The sequence below is a fragment of the Mastacembelus armatus genome, chromosome 1 (assembly GCF_900324485.2).
Source record: "Mastacembelus armatus chromosome 1, fMasArm1.2, whole genome shotgun sequence".
NCBI lineage: Eukaryota > Metazoa > Chordata > Actinopteri > Synbranchiformes > Mastacembelidae > Mastacembelus > Mastacembelus armatus.
In genome coordinates this window covers 1,000,822-1,018,996 of record NC_046633.1, presented here as the reverse complement: position 1 = coordinate 1,018,996, position 18,175 = coordinate 1,000,822, and the positions used below count along the sequence as shown (strand labels likewise).

General features: G+C 40.8%; 1 protein-coding gene across 1 annotated transcript in view; it reads left to right on the top strand.

The window, feature by feature from the left end:
• The first annotated feature begins 72 nt into the window (after nt 1-72).
• Nucleotides 73-18,175, top strand: part of LOC113127667 (B-cell receptor CD22-like) — a 45,299-nt gene continuing 27,196 nt past the window's right edge. Inside the window, exons 1-6 of the mRNA XM_026302343.1 lie at nt 73-573; nt 2,602-2,790; nt 8,003-8,155; nt 8,498-8,698; nt 10,487-10,843; nt 17,781-17,783. Coding sequence (XP_026158128.1) covers nt 507-573; nt 2,602-2,790; nt 8,003-8,155; nt 8,498-8,698; nt 10,487-10,843; nt 17,781-17,783 — 970 coding nt within the window. The 5' untranslated portion in view covers nt 73-506. The remainder of the gene's footprint in view (nt 574-2,601; nt 2,791-8,002; nt 8,156-8,497; nt 8,699-10,486; nt 10,844-17,780; nt 17,784-18,175) is intronic.

Here is an 18,175-nt window from a genome sequence, read left to right as displayed (position 1 = left end):
TGCCTCTATATTCTTCAGTTGTTAATCCTGATGCATTTCCAGCACAAGTTAGTGTGTTTAGGTTAATTACTGATCCCACAACTAACATTCTTGTTATTTAGAGCCTGTAACTTATTTCCCACTGCTTCCATCCTGTGGACATAGTCATTCATTAAACTAAATGTCACTGACTGTTTAAATAAGCTGAGATTTTGTCCAATAAAGATTCTCAGTTACATTATTTCCCAAGCACCTGTCAACATGTTAAAGCTCAGTGTTCAGTGTTATCAGCTCCAAGAACACAAACCTGGTCCTTCATCACACACACAACTGACTCCAGCTCCAGCTTGATAATGGAAAGAGGAAACAAAGAGGACAGGTCTTAGCAGATGTGCCTTCAACTGTGGCGACCACAGAAAACACAAGACCACATCCTTCTGTACTGCAGGCAGAGCTGTTTGTTGATTCAAATAAGAGATATGCTGTACAGCGTTAGTCCTGACCCCCTGACGTGTTGACGGACAGAGATGAGCCGAGCGACTATGAGTTTAACAGCAGCACTGAGTGGATTTGTCGTTGCTCTCGCTGTGTCAGGTACTGTCCATCTACGTTTACATTTTAGATTTATCCAGTGCAGTTTTGTTGCAGGACGTTGAGGGATGGTATTTCTAAGCAGAATTTGATGAGGTGATAAAATACTATATTGTCCTTCAAGCCCTACGACACCAGATGTTTTCCAAAAAGTCTTGTTAGTATTTTAGTAGTTGAAGAAGAAGCTGTGAGCCAGATTCTGCCAACAGAAAACTAAACTCTGTAAGACCAGTGAAGATGATAATGTGCCAGTAGAGACCTTAAGGTGTATTATGAAGACATCACATGTTGGCAATGAACAGTTTCACTTCAGTATTGTGCATTTATCTGTAGTTTCACACGCCTGATACGGTCACAGACAGGAAATAAGCAAATAGGCCGTTTTTCCACATCACACACGTTTAATAATTAATATTCTGCTTTTGATTCTTTTCAGTAAAAGTCTAGTGAAAGTGGTGGTTTCCCAGCTGTCACCAACATTTCAGGAGTTAGTAAACAACACTATTACCTGTATGTTAGAATATGGTCATATTTCATATGGGGAAAGATTGGGGAGTGGCTGCACTAATTTGAAAAACTCTAAAAGATTATCTGAATTTTAAAAAGTATCAGCTTAGTGAATTAGCTGATCCACAGTTTGTAGTGACTGATTAGTAAAAGTGCTCTGCACTGGTGACTGACCTGTGCTTTACTTAAAGGTGCAATTTGTAAAATGTGAAAGATTTAGTGGCATCTACTGGTGTGATTGCAGAATGCAACCTTCGAAGCACCTCCTCACATCCCACCCCCCGTTTCCAGGGGCATGGTGGCTGTGACCTTTAGAACAAAATGTTATTTCCTGTCTAGAGTCAGCGTTTGGTTTGTCCGTTCTGGGCTACTGTAGAAACATGGCAGCACAGCAAAGGAGACCCGCTCCCTATGTAGATTTTAGAGGCTCATTCTAAGATCAAGAAAATCAATGGTTGGTATTTTCCAGATAATGTTAACTACCTTATGTACTTCTAATTTGAAGTACTTTATATACTACTGGGTAGCTGACGTTAACTACCTTATATACTTCTAATTTGAAGTACTTTATATACTGCTGGGTAGCTGATGTTAACTACCTTATATACTTCTAATTTGAAGTACTTTATATACCGCTGGGTAGCTGAAGTTAACTACCTTATATACTTCTAATTTGAAGTACTTTATATACCGCTGGGTAGCTGACGTTAACTACCTTATATACTTCTAATTTGAAGTACTTTATATACCGCTGGGTAGCTGACGTTAACTACCTTATATACTTCTAATTTGAAGTACTTTATATACCGCTGGGTAGCTGACGTTAACTACCTTATATACTTCTAATTTGAAGTACTTTATATACCGCTAGGTAGCTGTCGTTAACTATCTTATATACTTCTAATTTGAAGTACTTTCCATACTGCTGGGTAGCTGACGTTAACTACCTTATATGCTTCTAATTTGAAGTACTTTATATACCGCTGGGTAGCTGACGTTAACTACCTTATATACTTCTAATTTGAAGTACTTTATATACCGCTGGGTAGCTTACGTTAACTACCTTATATACTTCTAATTTGAAGTACTTTATATACCGCTGGGTAGCTGATGTTAACTACCTTATATACTTCTAATTTGAAGTACTTTATATACTGCTCGGTAGCTGACGTTAACTACCTTATATACTTCTAATTTGAAGTACTTTATATACTGCTGGGTAGGTGACGTTAACTACCTTATATACTTCTAATTTGAAGTACTTTATATACCGCTGGGTAGCTGACGTTAACTACCTTATATACTTCTAATTTGAAGTACTTTATATACCGCTGGGTAGCTGACGTTAACTACCTTATATACTTCTAATTTGAAGTACTTTATATACCCCTGGGTAGCTGACGTTAACTACCTTATGTACTTCTAATTTGAAGTACTTTATATACCGCTGGGTAGCTGATGTTACATTCTTTCCCCTGTTGTTATGAACCTGATTGTGTTTTTCTTATGTGCTCTGTGTTACAGTGGTGCAGGCTCAGGATGGCTGGGGAGTGACTTACACTGCTACTGACATCTGTGCCATAAAAGGATCAACAGTGAACATACGCTGCACCTACACATACCCATCTATTGTTAGAGTTCAGGAAACATTCTGGTTTACGAAATGGACTAATACAGACCCAGTGGATCTGAAGACTCAGTCAGAGTATTCAGGTCGTGTTCAGTATCAGTGTGATGATAAAACCTGCACTCTGACAATCAGAGACCTGAGAGAGACAGACTCAGCTCAGTACCAGTTCAGGTTCATCACAAACCAACCAAAGGGGATTTCACTGGTTCACCTGGAGTCACTTTGACTGTCACAGGTAACATGACATTATACTCATAGGCTCAACATTTAGGAAACACTGCTCCAAATCTCTGTGTTTAACATTGTGTGGTTGGTGACAGTTGTCTTAACTCATATTTCCGGTTCTTTACAAATTGAGGTTTGCAGGTGAAGGCAAGTGAGTCAATATCATGCACAATTCAACGCTGTACGTGGTCAAAGCTGAAGTGTCACAGCAGTTGTTCTCTAACTAATCAGCCTGACTACATCTGGTACATGAACGGGCAGAGGACGACAAAGTTTGACCTTTCAGGCTACTTTTATTCTAAAGACAGCTACTCCTGTGCTCTTAAAGGACGAGAAGATTTCCCCTCTCCGTTAGTGTGTGAGTTTACTTCAATGACATGATTTTACCTTAAACTGTAACAGGCTTTCATGTGTTTTTTACATGAGCAACACTGTCCAGAGCAGAACAACCAACTGACCTACTGCAGTAAAGACTTTGATGTTAATTGTGACATATATTTCATTTTTCAGGCGTCAAAAGTCAGAGCTGCAACAGAGTGACTTACACTGACAGAAGCATCTGTGCAGTCAAAGGATCATCAGTGGACATTTCTTGTACTTACAACAGTTACGAAAGAGACATTCAGTCTAAATTCTGGTTCAGTCCTGAATGTAGTGGTCGTTGGCAGAGTCCCTTACAGCCTGAGAGAGAGATTCAGCCCAGTATGTACATCTGCACTGTAAATCATTCAGTACTGACACAACAGTCCCTAAACATAGGATTGTCAGAGCATGCAGTAGGCTGGTTCAATAAAAAGAACTCAGTCTGTGCAGGTAAATGGTGTCCAGTCCACATCTCTAACATTAATGAACGAGGTTCCACAGGGATCAATTCTGGGTCCACTTCTTTTCATTATTTACATAAATAATCATTTGTTATTTGTTGGTGCAGTAGCTCCATTCAAATGTTCTCTGTCACATCACAGCTGTTCTGGCAGAAAAAGCCAATAAAGTCGGTTCAGAACATTCACTTCTCACTGGAAGCATCAACTTTCAAACCATGTCCAGTGGATAATTGAACATACTGGAATTAATCCCAGTGTCACAGCAAGTTTTGCAGTGTCTGATTCAAAGGAACAGTCAGTAACTCCAACATCATTTCAGTTCCCTCTCACTGCTGCAGAGGGCGACAGTGAGCACAGTGGTTTCATTTCAGATTCAAACTAATCATTTGTGGGTTTATTGTTCACACTAGAGTTTTATTCACTAACTACAGAGACTAATATAGAAAGAGACAGCTTTCACTGTCATGTGTGTTCATCTTTATGCTGTACATTTCAATTTGTTGGGGTCGCTCATGGAAGCAGAACAGATGGAGGTTGAATAAATGTGAAGCTTCGTTATTTTAACACCTTTGTTCAAATGAGGCGACTTGTTTTGAAGAGTCTGATGTCATTGCAGTTCATCAAAGATGTTGGTCACCAGTGTGAACTATTGACACTTCCTGAACATGGTCTCCAGCTGTGATGTTTGAAGAATTAAATGTCCAGGGTCTCCTTAACTTAAAGTGCAAAGAGCTTCAGTCATTAAATGTGAGAATAAAGCAGCCAAAGTAAATGTAGATGTGACTCAACAATCAGTGGTGGATGGGAAATGTTGTTTCATGGTCCTGGTTCAGTGTCAGTGATGTTTCACTGCCCTCTGGTGGTGAAGCTTCAGAGCTGCAGGTTCAGGCTTTATCCCTCTGAGTGCTGCCCCCCACTGTCTGCTTTAAAGGCTCAGTTCACCCAAATGAAACAACCCAAACTGATTTCCTCTCTTCCCCCCAGTGTTATCGAACCATGCAGAGAGTTTTCTCACACTGTGAGAGTATTTTTTGAATGGTGAGTGTCTGACTTTCTGTGTTTCCCCCCAGCTGACTCCATTCATCAGTGTGTGTCCAAAGCAGCTGATACCAGTCCAGTGGACGATGTGTGTTAAATGTTGATGTTTGGTTCACTCCCTCATCCTCTGCAGTGACACTGAGTCAATGCACCATTCACTTTCATCAGCTTTGTTCTTTTTTTATTTAAATGACTGATAAAATGATGTTTTTGTTCCAGTGTTGTTACTAACAGAGCACATAACTCATCTCTCTGTGTCTCTATAAAGTTTATTAACATTTCAAAGTTTGCAGACCAACACAACTTTGTTAAAAGTTTAATGGTTTTTGAAATGTGGTTTATTGTACATGTTAAAAATTAGAAGAAGGAAGTCTGGTGTATTTTGACACTGTGAGGTTTTTTCTTCTGCTTAGGGGTGACTGAGAAGATCCTCTTCAGAAACCACATCCTTCTTCATAAATAGGATTCTTTACTGACGTGACAGACGGACCATGTTGTTGTGGTTTGGACTGTTCCAGGTTTGAATCAAGAAAAAGAGTCCTGTTAACAGGTCAGAGTCGAAAATACATAATTAAACAACATGGATCACCACGAGATTTGCAACTTACAGACCAACACAACTTTGTTCTAACTTCAGTTTTTACAGACCTGTGGCTCATTGTGCATATTAATGATGTGAAGAGGAAGGAAGTCTCATCAGCGTCATTTAACTTCTGCTTGTAAAGACAGAGGAGAGGCATCTTTAGAGACAACCTGCTTCTCTAATGTGAGTAGGGTCGTTTATGGACATGACTGAAATACGTCCTGTGTACATTTATTTACCTGCTGACATGTTTTATTGTCTCTGAAGTCCCACAGACTGATGACAGGAGCAGCTATGAGTTTAACAGCAGCAGCCAGTGGATTTGTCGTCTTCCTTCTCTCTGTGTCAGGTACTGTAGATCTACATTGACATTGGCTGCATGAAGTGACAGGAATGTGGGGAAATGTGGGATTTGTAAAGTTGCAATGAAGCTGAGTTTGTTGGACTGTATGTGGAAATAAGTGGATGAGAGGTTTGTGAAAGACAAAGCTTTCTGAAACCCTGTACTCATTGGTTTGATGGACATTTGGTGTAAATGTCCAGTTGAAAGTGGAGCAGACTTTTTGCTGCTGACAGACTGAGAGCTGCAGCCTTTTCTATGTTCAATACTGCTCAGTTTGATTAGTAACACATTTATTATACAGCACTTAGTCAAAGCAGCCTGAAGTAGGAAATCAATGAATGAACATGACAGATCAGCACTTTTCTAGGTTTGATGTATGGACTGATGCAGTATGATGCAAACATTTCAAACCCTACAACACTAAACACTCTCTTCTGTTTCTGTTGGGGCTTTTTTGATGACATGTTGATTCATGTTACAGGGCTGATGTCCTCAGATCAGTTTTACGTTTCATTGGAAACTGAATTGCTTTGTACCAGTAACAACAGTTGGAATATTATGGATGAAAAACATGTGATTCTTAGATGAATAGTGACTTTCTCTTGAACATTTCCTCATAAAGGAACAAAACTTGGGCGTTGCAGCAGCTCTGAAGCCTGTTGTTGACCAGTCATTTCTGTCTGTGGCTGCTTTTAACTCAGTCAAGTTGCACTTTGACCATGGGAACTGGTTTCACACCGGAATATGTGTGAATATGTTCTCTCTGCTCATGTTTCTTCATTTGTCTGTGGTTTTCACAGTGAGCTCAGCATCAGTGTGACCCCAGAGTGAACAATGAGGAAACAAAAACAGCTCAGACTCTCTAATGATCTTTTTTCCTGTTGTCCTGGTCAGTAAAGCTGCATTTAAGTTCACAGAGCCACTGCTTTCTTAATTCTTCACTGCACTTGCAGAGTGTGTGATGTCCCCTCAGTGCACATAGAGATTAACTACAGAGCATGTGAACATCTTCCTTTGCATTGACTGGATGTTACTGAGCCAACACTTCCTCTTGTTAGTCCAGAGTGACCCTGCTGCTCTGTCCTGCCTCCTTGTGTTGTCCTTTGGTACCTCAGCCGTTCATTATTCTGTGGATGTTGTTCCTGCCACTTGGGACTCTGTTTACCCTGTACAGTCCTGGACTGTGTTTGAACCCTGGTCCCCCCTCCAGGACTCTAGTGTCATGTGTCAGGTTGGTGTACAGTACATTCAGAAAGTCTTCAGACGTCCTTCCCTTTTTTAAATTTGATGTTGCAGCCTGATGCTACAATAGTTTCAGATCATTTTATCTCATGACTCTACACTCAGTACCACTTAATGACAACGTCAACATGTTTGTAAATTAATTCAAAAGGAAAAACTGTAATATCACATTTCCATAAGTATTCAGACCCTTTACTCAGGACTTAGTTGAAGCAGCTTTAGCAGCAATAGCAGCCTCCAGTCTTTTTGGGTATGAGCCAACAACCTTTGCACACCTGGACTGGGGGATTTCCTGTCGTTATTCTTTGCAAATCCTCTGAAGCTCAGTCAGGTTGGATGGGGACCGTAGGTCAACAACCATTTTCAGGTCTCTCCAGAGATGTTGGACAGGGTTCAAGTCAGGGCTCTGGCTGGGCCACTCTGGGACATTCACAGAGTTGTTCCTAAGCCTCTTCCTGTGTTGTCTTGGCTGTGTGCTGAGGGTCGTTGTCATGTTGGAAGGTGAACCTTCAGCCCAGTCTGAGGTCCTGAGAGCTGAAGAACAGGTTTTCATTGAGGATGTCTCTGTACTTTGCTCCATTCAGCTTTGCCCCAACCCCGACCAGTCTCCCAGTCCCTGAATGAAACCCTTCCTACATCTGATCACCTGATAAATGTCTATATTCTACATCAGCTGTGGTTCTATTGAGGCCTGATGATTAACTTCAGATAATGAAGGACTTTGAACCTTGTACAAGTTACTTTTCCCCCAGATCATATTGGTTCTATGATACAATTTGTCTCATTAACTGAAGTTACTAATTTGATGATGTTTGCTGATGTGCTCTGTGTTACAGTGGTGCAGGCTCAGGATGGCTGGGGAGTGACTTACACTGCTACTGACATCTGTGCCATAAAAGGATCAACAGTGAACATACACTGCACCTACACATACCCATCCTGGATAGAAGGACGTGATACTGTGGTTGAAGAAACATTGTGGTTTGCTAAAGTCAGTGAATATGAACCAGTGGATCTGAGAATAGCCTCAGAGTATTCAGGTCGTGTTCAGTATCAGTGTAAAGCTAAAACCTGCACTCTGACAATCAGAGACCTGAGAGAGACAGACTCAGCTCAGTACAAGTTCAGGTTCATCACAAACCAACCAGGAGGAAGCTACACTGGTTCACCTGGAGCCACTTTGTCTGTCACAGGTAACAGCTTCATTTTTTCATGTTTTGGTTCCAGATCTTCAAGATCAAGAAAATATACTGTAATTATGAAGTTTATGATTCTGTGACTGAACTTTCTCCAGACTGGGTTTGTTCTGGTGTCACTGTGTGGGCTGCTCCTGTCAGCCTTCAGCTCCATTTGCTGAGTGAAGACCATTAGATGTGACTGAAAGCTCAGGGTCATTAGTCAAAGTATCTCTGAATAGATTTTCTTCACCAGGGGACAAAAATGAACATCCATGCACAGATACTGTAAATGTTTTTGGATATTTGCACACGTGTTTGAATAGAAACTATTTTTCTGTTCTGTCGTCACAAATCCAGCTTTGCAGGTGCAGGTCAGTGACACAAATGAGCTGCGGTGTCACAGCAGTTGTGGTCTACCTGATGGTCCTTCATACATTTGGTACAAGAATGGACAGAAGGTTCATGGGGAACCACCAAATTATTCAGGGAACATTGATGGTGCAGACAGCTACTCCTGTGCTCTGAAAGGACGTGAGGATTCCCCCTCTCCTCCAGTGTGTGAGTTGACTTCAGTCTTCCACCAACATATCACCACCTGGTGGCACATTGAACCAACTGCACTGTCCATGTCTGCATGTTATAAAGTGAATGACCATGTTTACTCTGTTTATATTAATAGTGTGTTGCATTGAACATTACAGGAGCAGTTCTGTTCTCAGTGACTCAACAACAGACAGACTGGTCTGTATTACTGCAGTGGAAGATGTCAGTGGAACAGTTCTGTTTAAAAATGGTTTATCTTTCAGGTGTCAAAGGTCAAAGCTGCAACAGAGTGACTTACACTGACAGAAGCATCTGTGCAGTCAAAGGATCATCAGTGAACATTTCTTGTACTTTCAACAGTCATGATAAAGACATTCAGTCTAAATTCTGGTTCAGTCCTGAACGTAGTGGTCGTTGGCAGAATCTCTCACAGCCTGAGGACCTTAGTGAAGACTCCCAGTTTGCAGGTCGTGTTCAGGTCCTTGACCCAGAGACCGGACGCTCCACTCTGAGAATCACTGACCTGAGAGAGACAGATTCAGCCCAGTATCACTTCACATTCAAAACACCAGGCTTTGAATGGAGGAGTAGTTTACCTGGTACAACTCTGACTGTCACAGGTGCTGATCAACACACACTGATGTTATATATGTGAACACAGAACAGTAGTGAATGTGACATGGAGCTGTTATGTACAACTGATAGAGACTTCATGGTTCTGAGCACTCAGTCCTTTAAATGTTTGTCAGAGACTAAGTCACACATGCTCCACAGTTTGTCACTGATGCATTTTAAAAACTAAATATGAACCTTATCAGTTATTTGAACTTGTGTCTGTACCTGTGATCCTTGTGTTTAATACTCAACAAATATGTCTCTTTTTTCTTCAAAGATCCAGATCTACAGGTGGTAGTGAAGAGATCTCTTTCATGGTCATACGTGAAGTGTCGCAGCAGTTGTTTTCTACCTGAGCATGTTTCCTACATCTGGTACCTGAATGGAAAGATGATTCCTAAAGAAACATCAGATCATTCAGGAATCTTTCATATTACAGACAGCTACTCCTGTGCTCTGAAAGGACGTGAGGATTTCCCCTCTCCTCCAGTGTGTGAGTTTACTCCACAGTCTTCCACCAACATATCACCACATGGTGGAGCCTATAACTCACTGTCCTGTACTTTACATGTGAGTCAAACTTTACTGAGATAAAATCTTATCACTGATGGGCCATGAGAACTGGAGACTTGCTGCATGTCCTTAACTCTGTTCTTCATGTGCTCAGTCGTCCATCACTGTCTCCTGACTCTCAGGTTTATATGTCAGAACCTCCTGAGTCCACAAAGTCTTTTCCATAGTTTATATTTTTATTACAGAAATGTTGCTTCAGCACATGAACAGTATCAGATGGATGATGATGGTAAAAGACAAATGACTGGTCAGATGTTTATCATGTTCTGTGACTGAGAGAAATGATTAGACTGACACTGTTTGGGCAGTGAGTCGTCTTCGCAGAATTGATGATATCAACAATTTACAGATGTAAAAAAAATATCACACTCATTATTAAATCTGTAGTTTCTGGGTTCAGCTCATTTTTTCTAGAAGTCGACATGCTAATACCTAAAGGGTGTGTGCTCTAATTTCTCTCTTTGCATTAAAAATACAAGAAGGAGCTTCTGTCTGGTAATTTTAAGTATATGCCTTATATAGAATCTGTCTTCTCAACACACACACATTGTATAATATACACAGTATACAACACAGAAACATATAATGAAGGTGATATTGCATTTTCTTTCTCAGGTGTCGAAGGTCAAAGCTGCAACAGAGTGACTTACACTGACAGAAGCATCTGTGCAGTCAAAGGATCATCAGTGAACATTTCTTGTACTTACAACAGTCATGATAAAGACATTCGGTCTAAATTCTGGTTCAGTCCTGAACGTAGTGGTCGTTGGCAGAATCCCTCACAGCCTGAGGACCTTAGTGAAGACTCCCAGTTTGCAGGTCGTGTTCAGGTCCTTGACCCAGAGACAGGACGCTCCACTCTGAGAATCACTGACCTGAGAGAGACAGATTCAGCCCAGTATCACTTCACATTCAAAACACCAGGCTTTGAATGGGGGAGTAGTTTACCTGGTACAACTCTGACTGTCACAGGTACAAGCCTCACAATTATCTATAGCTGCTGCTAAAGTTTGTCTACAGTTCATACACTGGCCAGAGGGGGAGCTGGAAACTGTGGGCTGCTGACAGTTCATTTTATGGCATTTCTGTTCCTGGTTCACAGATCCAGATGTACAGGTCCAGGTGATCTGGTCTTCTACTGGTCCAAAGCTGGTTTGTCACAGCAGCTGTCCTCGTCCTGGTGGACTTTCCTTTGTCTGGTACAAGAGTGAAAAGAGACTTGAGGAAGAAACATCTTCTTCTTATGGAGGAAACATCGATTCTGCAGAAAGTTATTCCTGTGCTGTCCAAGGACACGAGCGTCACCGCTCTTTACCAGTCTGTGAGTTTACTTCTCTGTGTCATCTGGTTTAAAGCAGCAACAGTGAACATTTTCATGCAAACTATGGAACACGAGAGTTTGTATATTTGGTCAGTTATTGAATCATTGATCATTTATGAGCCACCGTGCAGCCTGAGATCCTCAGTCAGGGTTCTCCTGGTTGTTCCAACTATTCTCCTTGTTATTAGTGGTGACCTGGACTGTTCTGTCTCATCTTTGAATAATGTTAATTATTATTTAATGAACACAACATGTCTCACTAAAGGAATCAGTCATCATGTTTTCTTATTGATTTGATCTGCTCCAGATGCTCCAAAGCTTCTGTCATTGTCAGTGAGTCCCTCTGCTGAGATAGTGGAGGGCAGTTCAGTGACTCTGACCTGTAGCAGTGATGCTAACCCAGCAGCTAAATACACCTGGTACGAGAAGAACCACACACTGCTCAGTAAAGAACCACAGCTTATCTTCAGCTCCATCCAGTCCTCTGACTCTGGAGAGTATTACTGTACAGCTGAGAATGATCTGGGAAGGAGAACATCTGGATCCATCTTTATTCATGTGACATGTGAGTCAAACAGCTTCTTCAGAAAGCAACATACAGCTAATAATACATTATACAGTCACATATTCATATTTAATGTTGTAAAAACCAGGAACCAGTTTTCTTGATCATACCTGTTTCTTCTGCTGTGCCTGCTGCCAGTCACAAAACCACCTCTAAAGTTTCCACTAACAGACTGAGGCTTTACACTGATTAACAGACAGTATCAGCTGACAAATGATTGATCAGTCTAATGTAGATCTCCTGTCTGTTGGGGTCCAGTTCCAGGTCAATCACTAAGAATCATGAATATCATCAGGTTGACTCTGGTGGTCCTGATGCTGATTCCTCTGCTTGTCTTGAGTCTGTGGACGAAGTAAAACCAAAAATCCATCAGTTCCATCACTGCTCTTTTATTTCCTTCTTCAGACGTCCTTTAGTCTTAAAGTCATGAATTCCAGTTTGTTCACTTTCACATTTGTTGTTGTTGGATTCAATCCAGGAAGAAGAAAACTTTGTGTTTAAAAGCTGAACTGAAGGAACCTGTAGAGATGACAGAGGTGACAGGCTCTATTGACAACATGTCCACAACAATATGGTTCAAAGAAATCAGTCTGTAAATGCACTGGGACACATTTTCTTATTGATCTGAGGTCATGAAGTGAATTTCAATTTCCAGTCCCATGAGCTGAGTAGGAACCAGTAATGTCTTTGTCCTTTACACAATCTCAGCTCATCATTTTGATTGAAATGTTGTTAAATACATGTTCAGGTTCATGAATGAGGCTCCATCTTTTCATCTCTCTCCATCAGTTTGACTCTGGGCCTGATTATCAGAACATCTCAGCCTTGACGCCCGTCGCTGCAGCTCAGACAGACGACTCAGAGGAGCAGGAAGACCTGGTGTGAAGTCCAGTCTGGTTAGAGCCTCATATACGGTCATGGAAAAAGACTGGTTGTGTTAATACACATGTTGGGGTCATGAGGTCAAAAGTACAGTTGTTGTCATTGTGTAACATGATTTGAAGACAATACCATGTTTGTGTAAGATGTTTTAGCAGGTGTCTATCTTACCAGATAAACCACATAACCTTTTGTCCTGTGTAAACGATGAGCTGAAACTTTTAACTGCACCCACGCATCATATGCCTTGTTTGTTCCTCACTATAAAAATAAAGGACTGCTCAGTGAAAGGAGGAAAAGGGGAGTCAAGGTCGCATGGGGGAGAGAAGAAAGTCTCTTCTCTCCTTCTGCAACTGAGGCCTTTTTTTCACTTGCAGACATACAGTGGGTACGGAAAGTATTCAGACCCCTTTAAATTTTTCACTCTTTGTGTCATTGCAGCCATTTGCCAAAATCAAAAAAGTTCATTTTATTTCTCATTAATGTACACTCAGCACCCCATCTTGACAGAAAAAAACAGAAATGTAGAAATTTTTGCAAATTTATTAAAAAAGAAAAACTGAAATATCACATGGTCATAAGTATTCAGACCCTGTGCTCAGTATTGAGTAGAAGCACCCTTTGGAGCTAGTACAGCCATGAGTCTTCTTGGAAATGGTGCAACAAGTTTTTCACACTTGGATTTGGGGATCCTCTGCCATTCTTCCTTGCAGATCCTCTCCAGTTCTGTCAGGTTGGATGGTGAACGTTGGTGGACAGCCATTTTCAGGTCTCTCCAGAGATGCTCAGTTGGGTTTAGGTCAGGGCTCTGGCTCATGTGTTTCATTGCCTTCAGGGGAAAGAACCATGTCAGTGTAGCGTAAACCTGACAACAGATATTTTATATGTTTGGAAGGTTGGTATTTCCAGGCTGTGGAACAGGTTCACTTTTCTGATTGACAGACAAAACAAACTAATATTGAAATGATATACAACAGAGTGGGCCTCAGATAATGGTTATGTATAATATGTGTTTGAGATATGGGTTTAAATGTGAGTCCTTTAATTTGTAGAAAACTGATATTTTCTCTGTCAGAGAGAAGATGTTATAAATATAAATATGACAGGACAACAAATATGTGGAGAAAAGCAAAGGTGCAAACTTATTGTGAACTCAAAATGATGGATTTGTATTGGATGACAGAAAAGCCAAAGATTGTATCAACATCAACAAATACAATACCTTTACATTGGAAATCTGCTTTTGTTTTGCCCCTATTGAAGGGTGGTGACCCCACCAACATGAACAACTACAGGCCCATTTCCAAACTTTCTGTTTTGACAAAAGTACTGGAGTCACTGCTAAGCCATCAACTTAAACATTATCTATCTACAAACATTTTGGGTAATTCTCAGTCTGGTTTTAGAAAAGTTCAAAGTACAATCACAGCTGCTTTAAAAGTCCTGAATGATCTCAGTGATGCCCTGGACAATAAACAGCATTGTGCAGCTCTGATTATAGATCTGTCCAAAGCTTTTGACACTGTAGATCATTCAGTACTGACACAACAGTTACTATTCATAGGATTGTCAGAGCATGCAGTAGGCTGGTTCAATAACTAACTGTCAGACAGAACTAAGTCTGTGCAGGTAGATGGTGTCTGGTCCACATCTCTAACAGTAATAAATGGAGTTCCATAGGGATCAATTCTGGGTCCACTTCTTTTCATTATTTACATAAACAATGTTTGGGTCATCTGCTTTCTTATCTTCAGGCTTACATTAAAAAGAAAACTACAAATGGCTTCAGTTTTCTATCACAGGATTTCTACTTACTTTCTGTTCCCAGATTTGGGACAAAATTATGGAAGAAGGCCTTTCATCATCCTGCTCCTTTGGCCTGGAATAAGCCCTAGGATGTTTTCAAACTAAATAGTTTTTTTTTTTTTTTAGTTTTATAGTGTTATCGAACCATGCAGAGAGTTGTCTCACACTGTGAGAGTATTTTTTGAATGGTGAGTGTCTGACTTTCTGTGTTTCCCCCCAGTTGACTCCATTCATCAGTGTGTGTCCAAAGCAGCTGCTACCAGTCCAGTGGATGATGTGTGTTACATGTTGATGTTTGGTTCACTCACTCATCCTCTGCAGTGATACTGAGTCAATGCACCATTCACTTTCATCAGCTTTGTTCTTTTTTCTTTTTTCTTCAGTCAGTAAATGTGAGAATAAAGCAGCCAAAGTAAATGTAGATGTGACTCAACAATCAGTGGTGGATGGGAAATGTTGTTTCATGGTCCTGGTTCAGTGTCTGTGATGTTTCACTGCCCTCTGGTGGTTTTCTAAGTCTGTAATGTTTTTTTCTCTATTGTTAACACCATAAGAAATGGTCTAAAGTCTTTTTGTAACACTCATTTTGGCCACAGAGTAGCGCCACTACACCATGTTGTACATAGGCTGAACTGTCTCACTATGAGCCTTCATGTTTTCTTCCAGGTGAATGTTAATTTCTCTATACTTTGTAAAAACAAGTTAATAGAAAAGTATTTTAAGCCACCTGCTGAAACCCTCAGTAAAGTTCTGTAATTACTAAGAACATTTTCACAGCTTCCTTCTGCCTTTGACCTAAAACTCCACAAGTGAGCTGACCTTTGAACTCTGACACCGAGTGACACCGCCCTCTCCTCCTCTTTTCTGTTGCTGTAACTTACACTGACAGAAGCATCAGTGCAGTCAAAGGATCATCAGTGGACATTTCTTTTATTTACAACAGTTGCGAAAGAGACATTCAGTCTAAATTCTGGTTCAGTCCTGAACATAGTGGTCGTTGGCAGAATTCCTCACTGACCTGAGAGAGAGAGATTCAGCCCAGTATGTACATCTGCACTGTAAATCAACAGTATCACAACAGTCACTAAACATAGGATTGTCAGAGCATGCAGTAGGCTGGTTCAATAAAAAGGACTGTCTGTGCAGGTAAATGGTGTCCAGTCCACATCTCTAACATTAATGAACGAGGTTCCACAGGGATCAATTCTCGGGCCACTTCTTTTTGTTATTTACATAAATAATCATTTGTTGTTTGTAGGTGCAGTAGCTCCATTCAAATGTTTTTTGTGACATCACAGCTGTTCTGGCAGAAAAAGCCAGTGAAGTCTGTTCAGAACATTCACTTCTCACTGGAAGCATCAACTTTCAAACCATGACCAGTGGATAATTGAACATACTGGAATTAATCCCAGTGTCACAGCAAGTTTTGCAGTGTCTGATTCAAAGGAACAGTCAGTAACTCCAACATCATTTCAGTTCCCTCTCACTGCTGCAGAGGGCGACAGTGAGCACAGTGGTTTCATTTCAGCTTCAAACTAATCATTTGTGGGTTTATTGTTCACAACAGAGTTTTATTCACTAACTACAGAGACTAATATAGAAAGAGACAGCTTTCACTGTCATGTGTGTTCATCTTTATGCTGTACATTTCAATTTGTTGGGGTCGCTCATGGAAGCTGAACAGATGGAGGCTGAATAAATGTGAAGCTTTGTTATTTTAACACCTTTGTTCAACTGAGGCGACTTGTTTCGAAGAGTCTGATGTCATTGCAGTTCATCAAAGATGTTGGTCACCAGTGTGAACTATTGACATTTCCTGAACATGGTCTCCAGCTGTGATGTTTGAAGAATTAAATGTCCAGGGTCTCCTTAACTTAAAGTGCAAAGAGCTTCAGTCAGTAAATGTGAGAATAAAGCAGCCAATGTAAATGTAGATGTGACTCAACAATCAGTGGTGGATGGGAAATGTTGTTTCATGATCCTGGTTCAGTGTCTCTGATGTTTCACTGCCCTCTGGTGGTGAAGCCTCAGAGCTGCAGGTTCAGGCTTCATCCCTCTGAGTGCTGCCCCCACTGTCTGCTTTAAAGGCTCAGTTCACACAAATGAAACAACCCAAACTGATTTTCTCTCTTCCCCCCAGTGTTATCGAACCATGCAGAGAGTTTTCTCATCCTCTGCAGTGATACTGAGTCAATGCACCATTTATTTACATTAGACTTTTTCTTTTTCTTATATAAATTATTAATAAAATGATGTTTTTGTTCCAGTGTTGTTACTAACAGAGCACATAACTCATCTCTCTGTGTCTCTATAAAGTTTATTATCATTTTAAACTTTGCAGACTAACACAACTTTGTTCTAACTTCAGTCTTTACTGACCTGTGGCTCATTGTGCATATTAATGATGTGAAGAGGAAGGAAGTCTCATCAGCGTCATTTGCCATCTGCTTTGTAAAGACAGAGGAGAGGCATCTTTAGAGACAACCTGCTTCTCTAATGTGAGTAGGGTCGTTTATGGACATGACTGAAATACGTCCTGTGTACATTTATTTACCTGCTGACATGTTTTATTGTCTGTGAAGTCCCACAGTCTGATGACAGGAGCAGCTATGAGTTTAACAGCAGCAGCCAGTGGATTTGTCGTCTTCCTTCTCTCTGTGTCAGGTACTGTAGATCTACATTGACATTGGCTGCATGAAATGACAGGAATGTGGGGAAATGTGGGATTTGTAAAGTTGCAATGAAGCTGAGTTTGTTGGACTGTATGTGGAAATAAGTGGATGAGAGGTTTGTGAAAGACAAAGCTTTCTGAAACCCTGTACTCATTGGTTTGATGGACATTTGGTGTAAATGTCCAGTTGAAAGTGGAGCAGACTTTTTGCTGCTGACAGACTGAGAGCTGCAGCCTTTTCTATGTTCAATACTGCTCAGTTTGATTAGTGACACATTTATTATACAGCACTTAGTCAAAGCAGCCTGAAGTAGGAAATCAATGAATGAACATGACAGATCAGCACTTTTCTAGGTTTGATGTCTGGACTGATGCAGTATGATGCAAACATTTCAAACCCTACAACACTAAACACTGTGTGAATATGTTCTCTCTGCTCATGTTTCCTTATTTGTCTGTGGTTTTCACAGTGAGCTCATCATCAGTGTGACCCCAGAGTGAACAATGAGGAAACAAAAACAGCTCAGACTCTCTAATGATCTTTTTTCCTGTTGTCCTGGTCAGTAAAGCTGCATTTAAGTTCACAGAGCCACTGCTTTCTTAATTCTTCACTGCACTTGCAGAGTGTGTGATGTCCCCTCAGTGCACATAGAGATTAACTACAGAGCATGTGAACATCTTCCTTTGCATTGACTGGATGTTACTGAGCAAACACTTCCTCTTGTTAGTCCAGAGTGACCCTGCTGCTCTGTCCTGCCTCCTTGTGTCGTCCTTTGGTACCTCAGCCGTTCATTATTCTGTGGATGTTGTTCCTGCCACTTGGGACTCTGTTTACCCTGTACAGTCCTGGACTCTGTTTACCTGTACAGTCTGGACTCTGTTACCTAAGTCCTGGTCTCTGTTTACCCTGTACATTCCTGAGGCCCATTCTTCATACATGTATTAACTGATCCCAGATCAGTCATGAGTCATTCTGGATGTTCTTGGTTGTTTTGGTTCTTCAGAGAAACCTCAGATGTGAAAATAGTGTTCTCTCCTGATGGTAGACCAGTCCACATACAT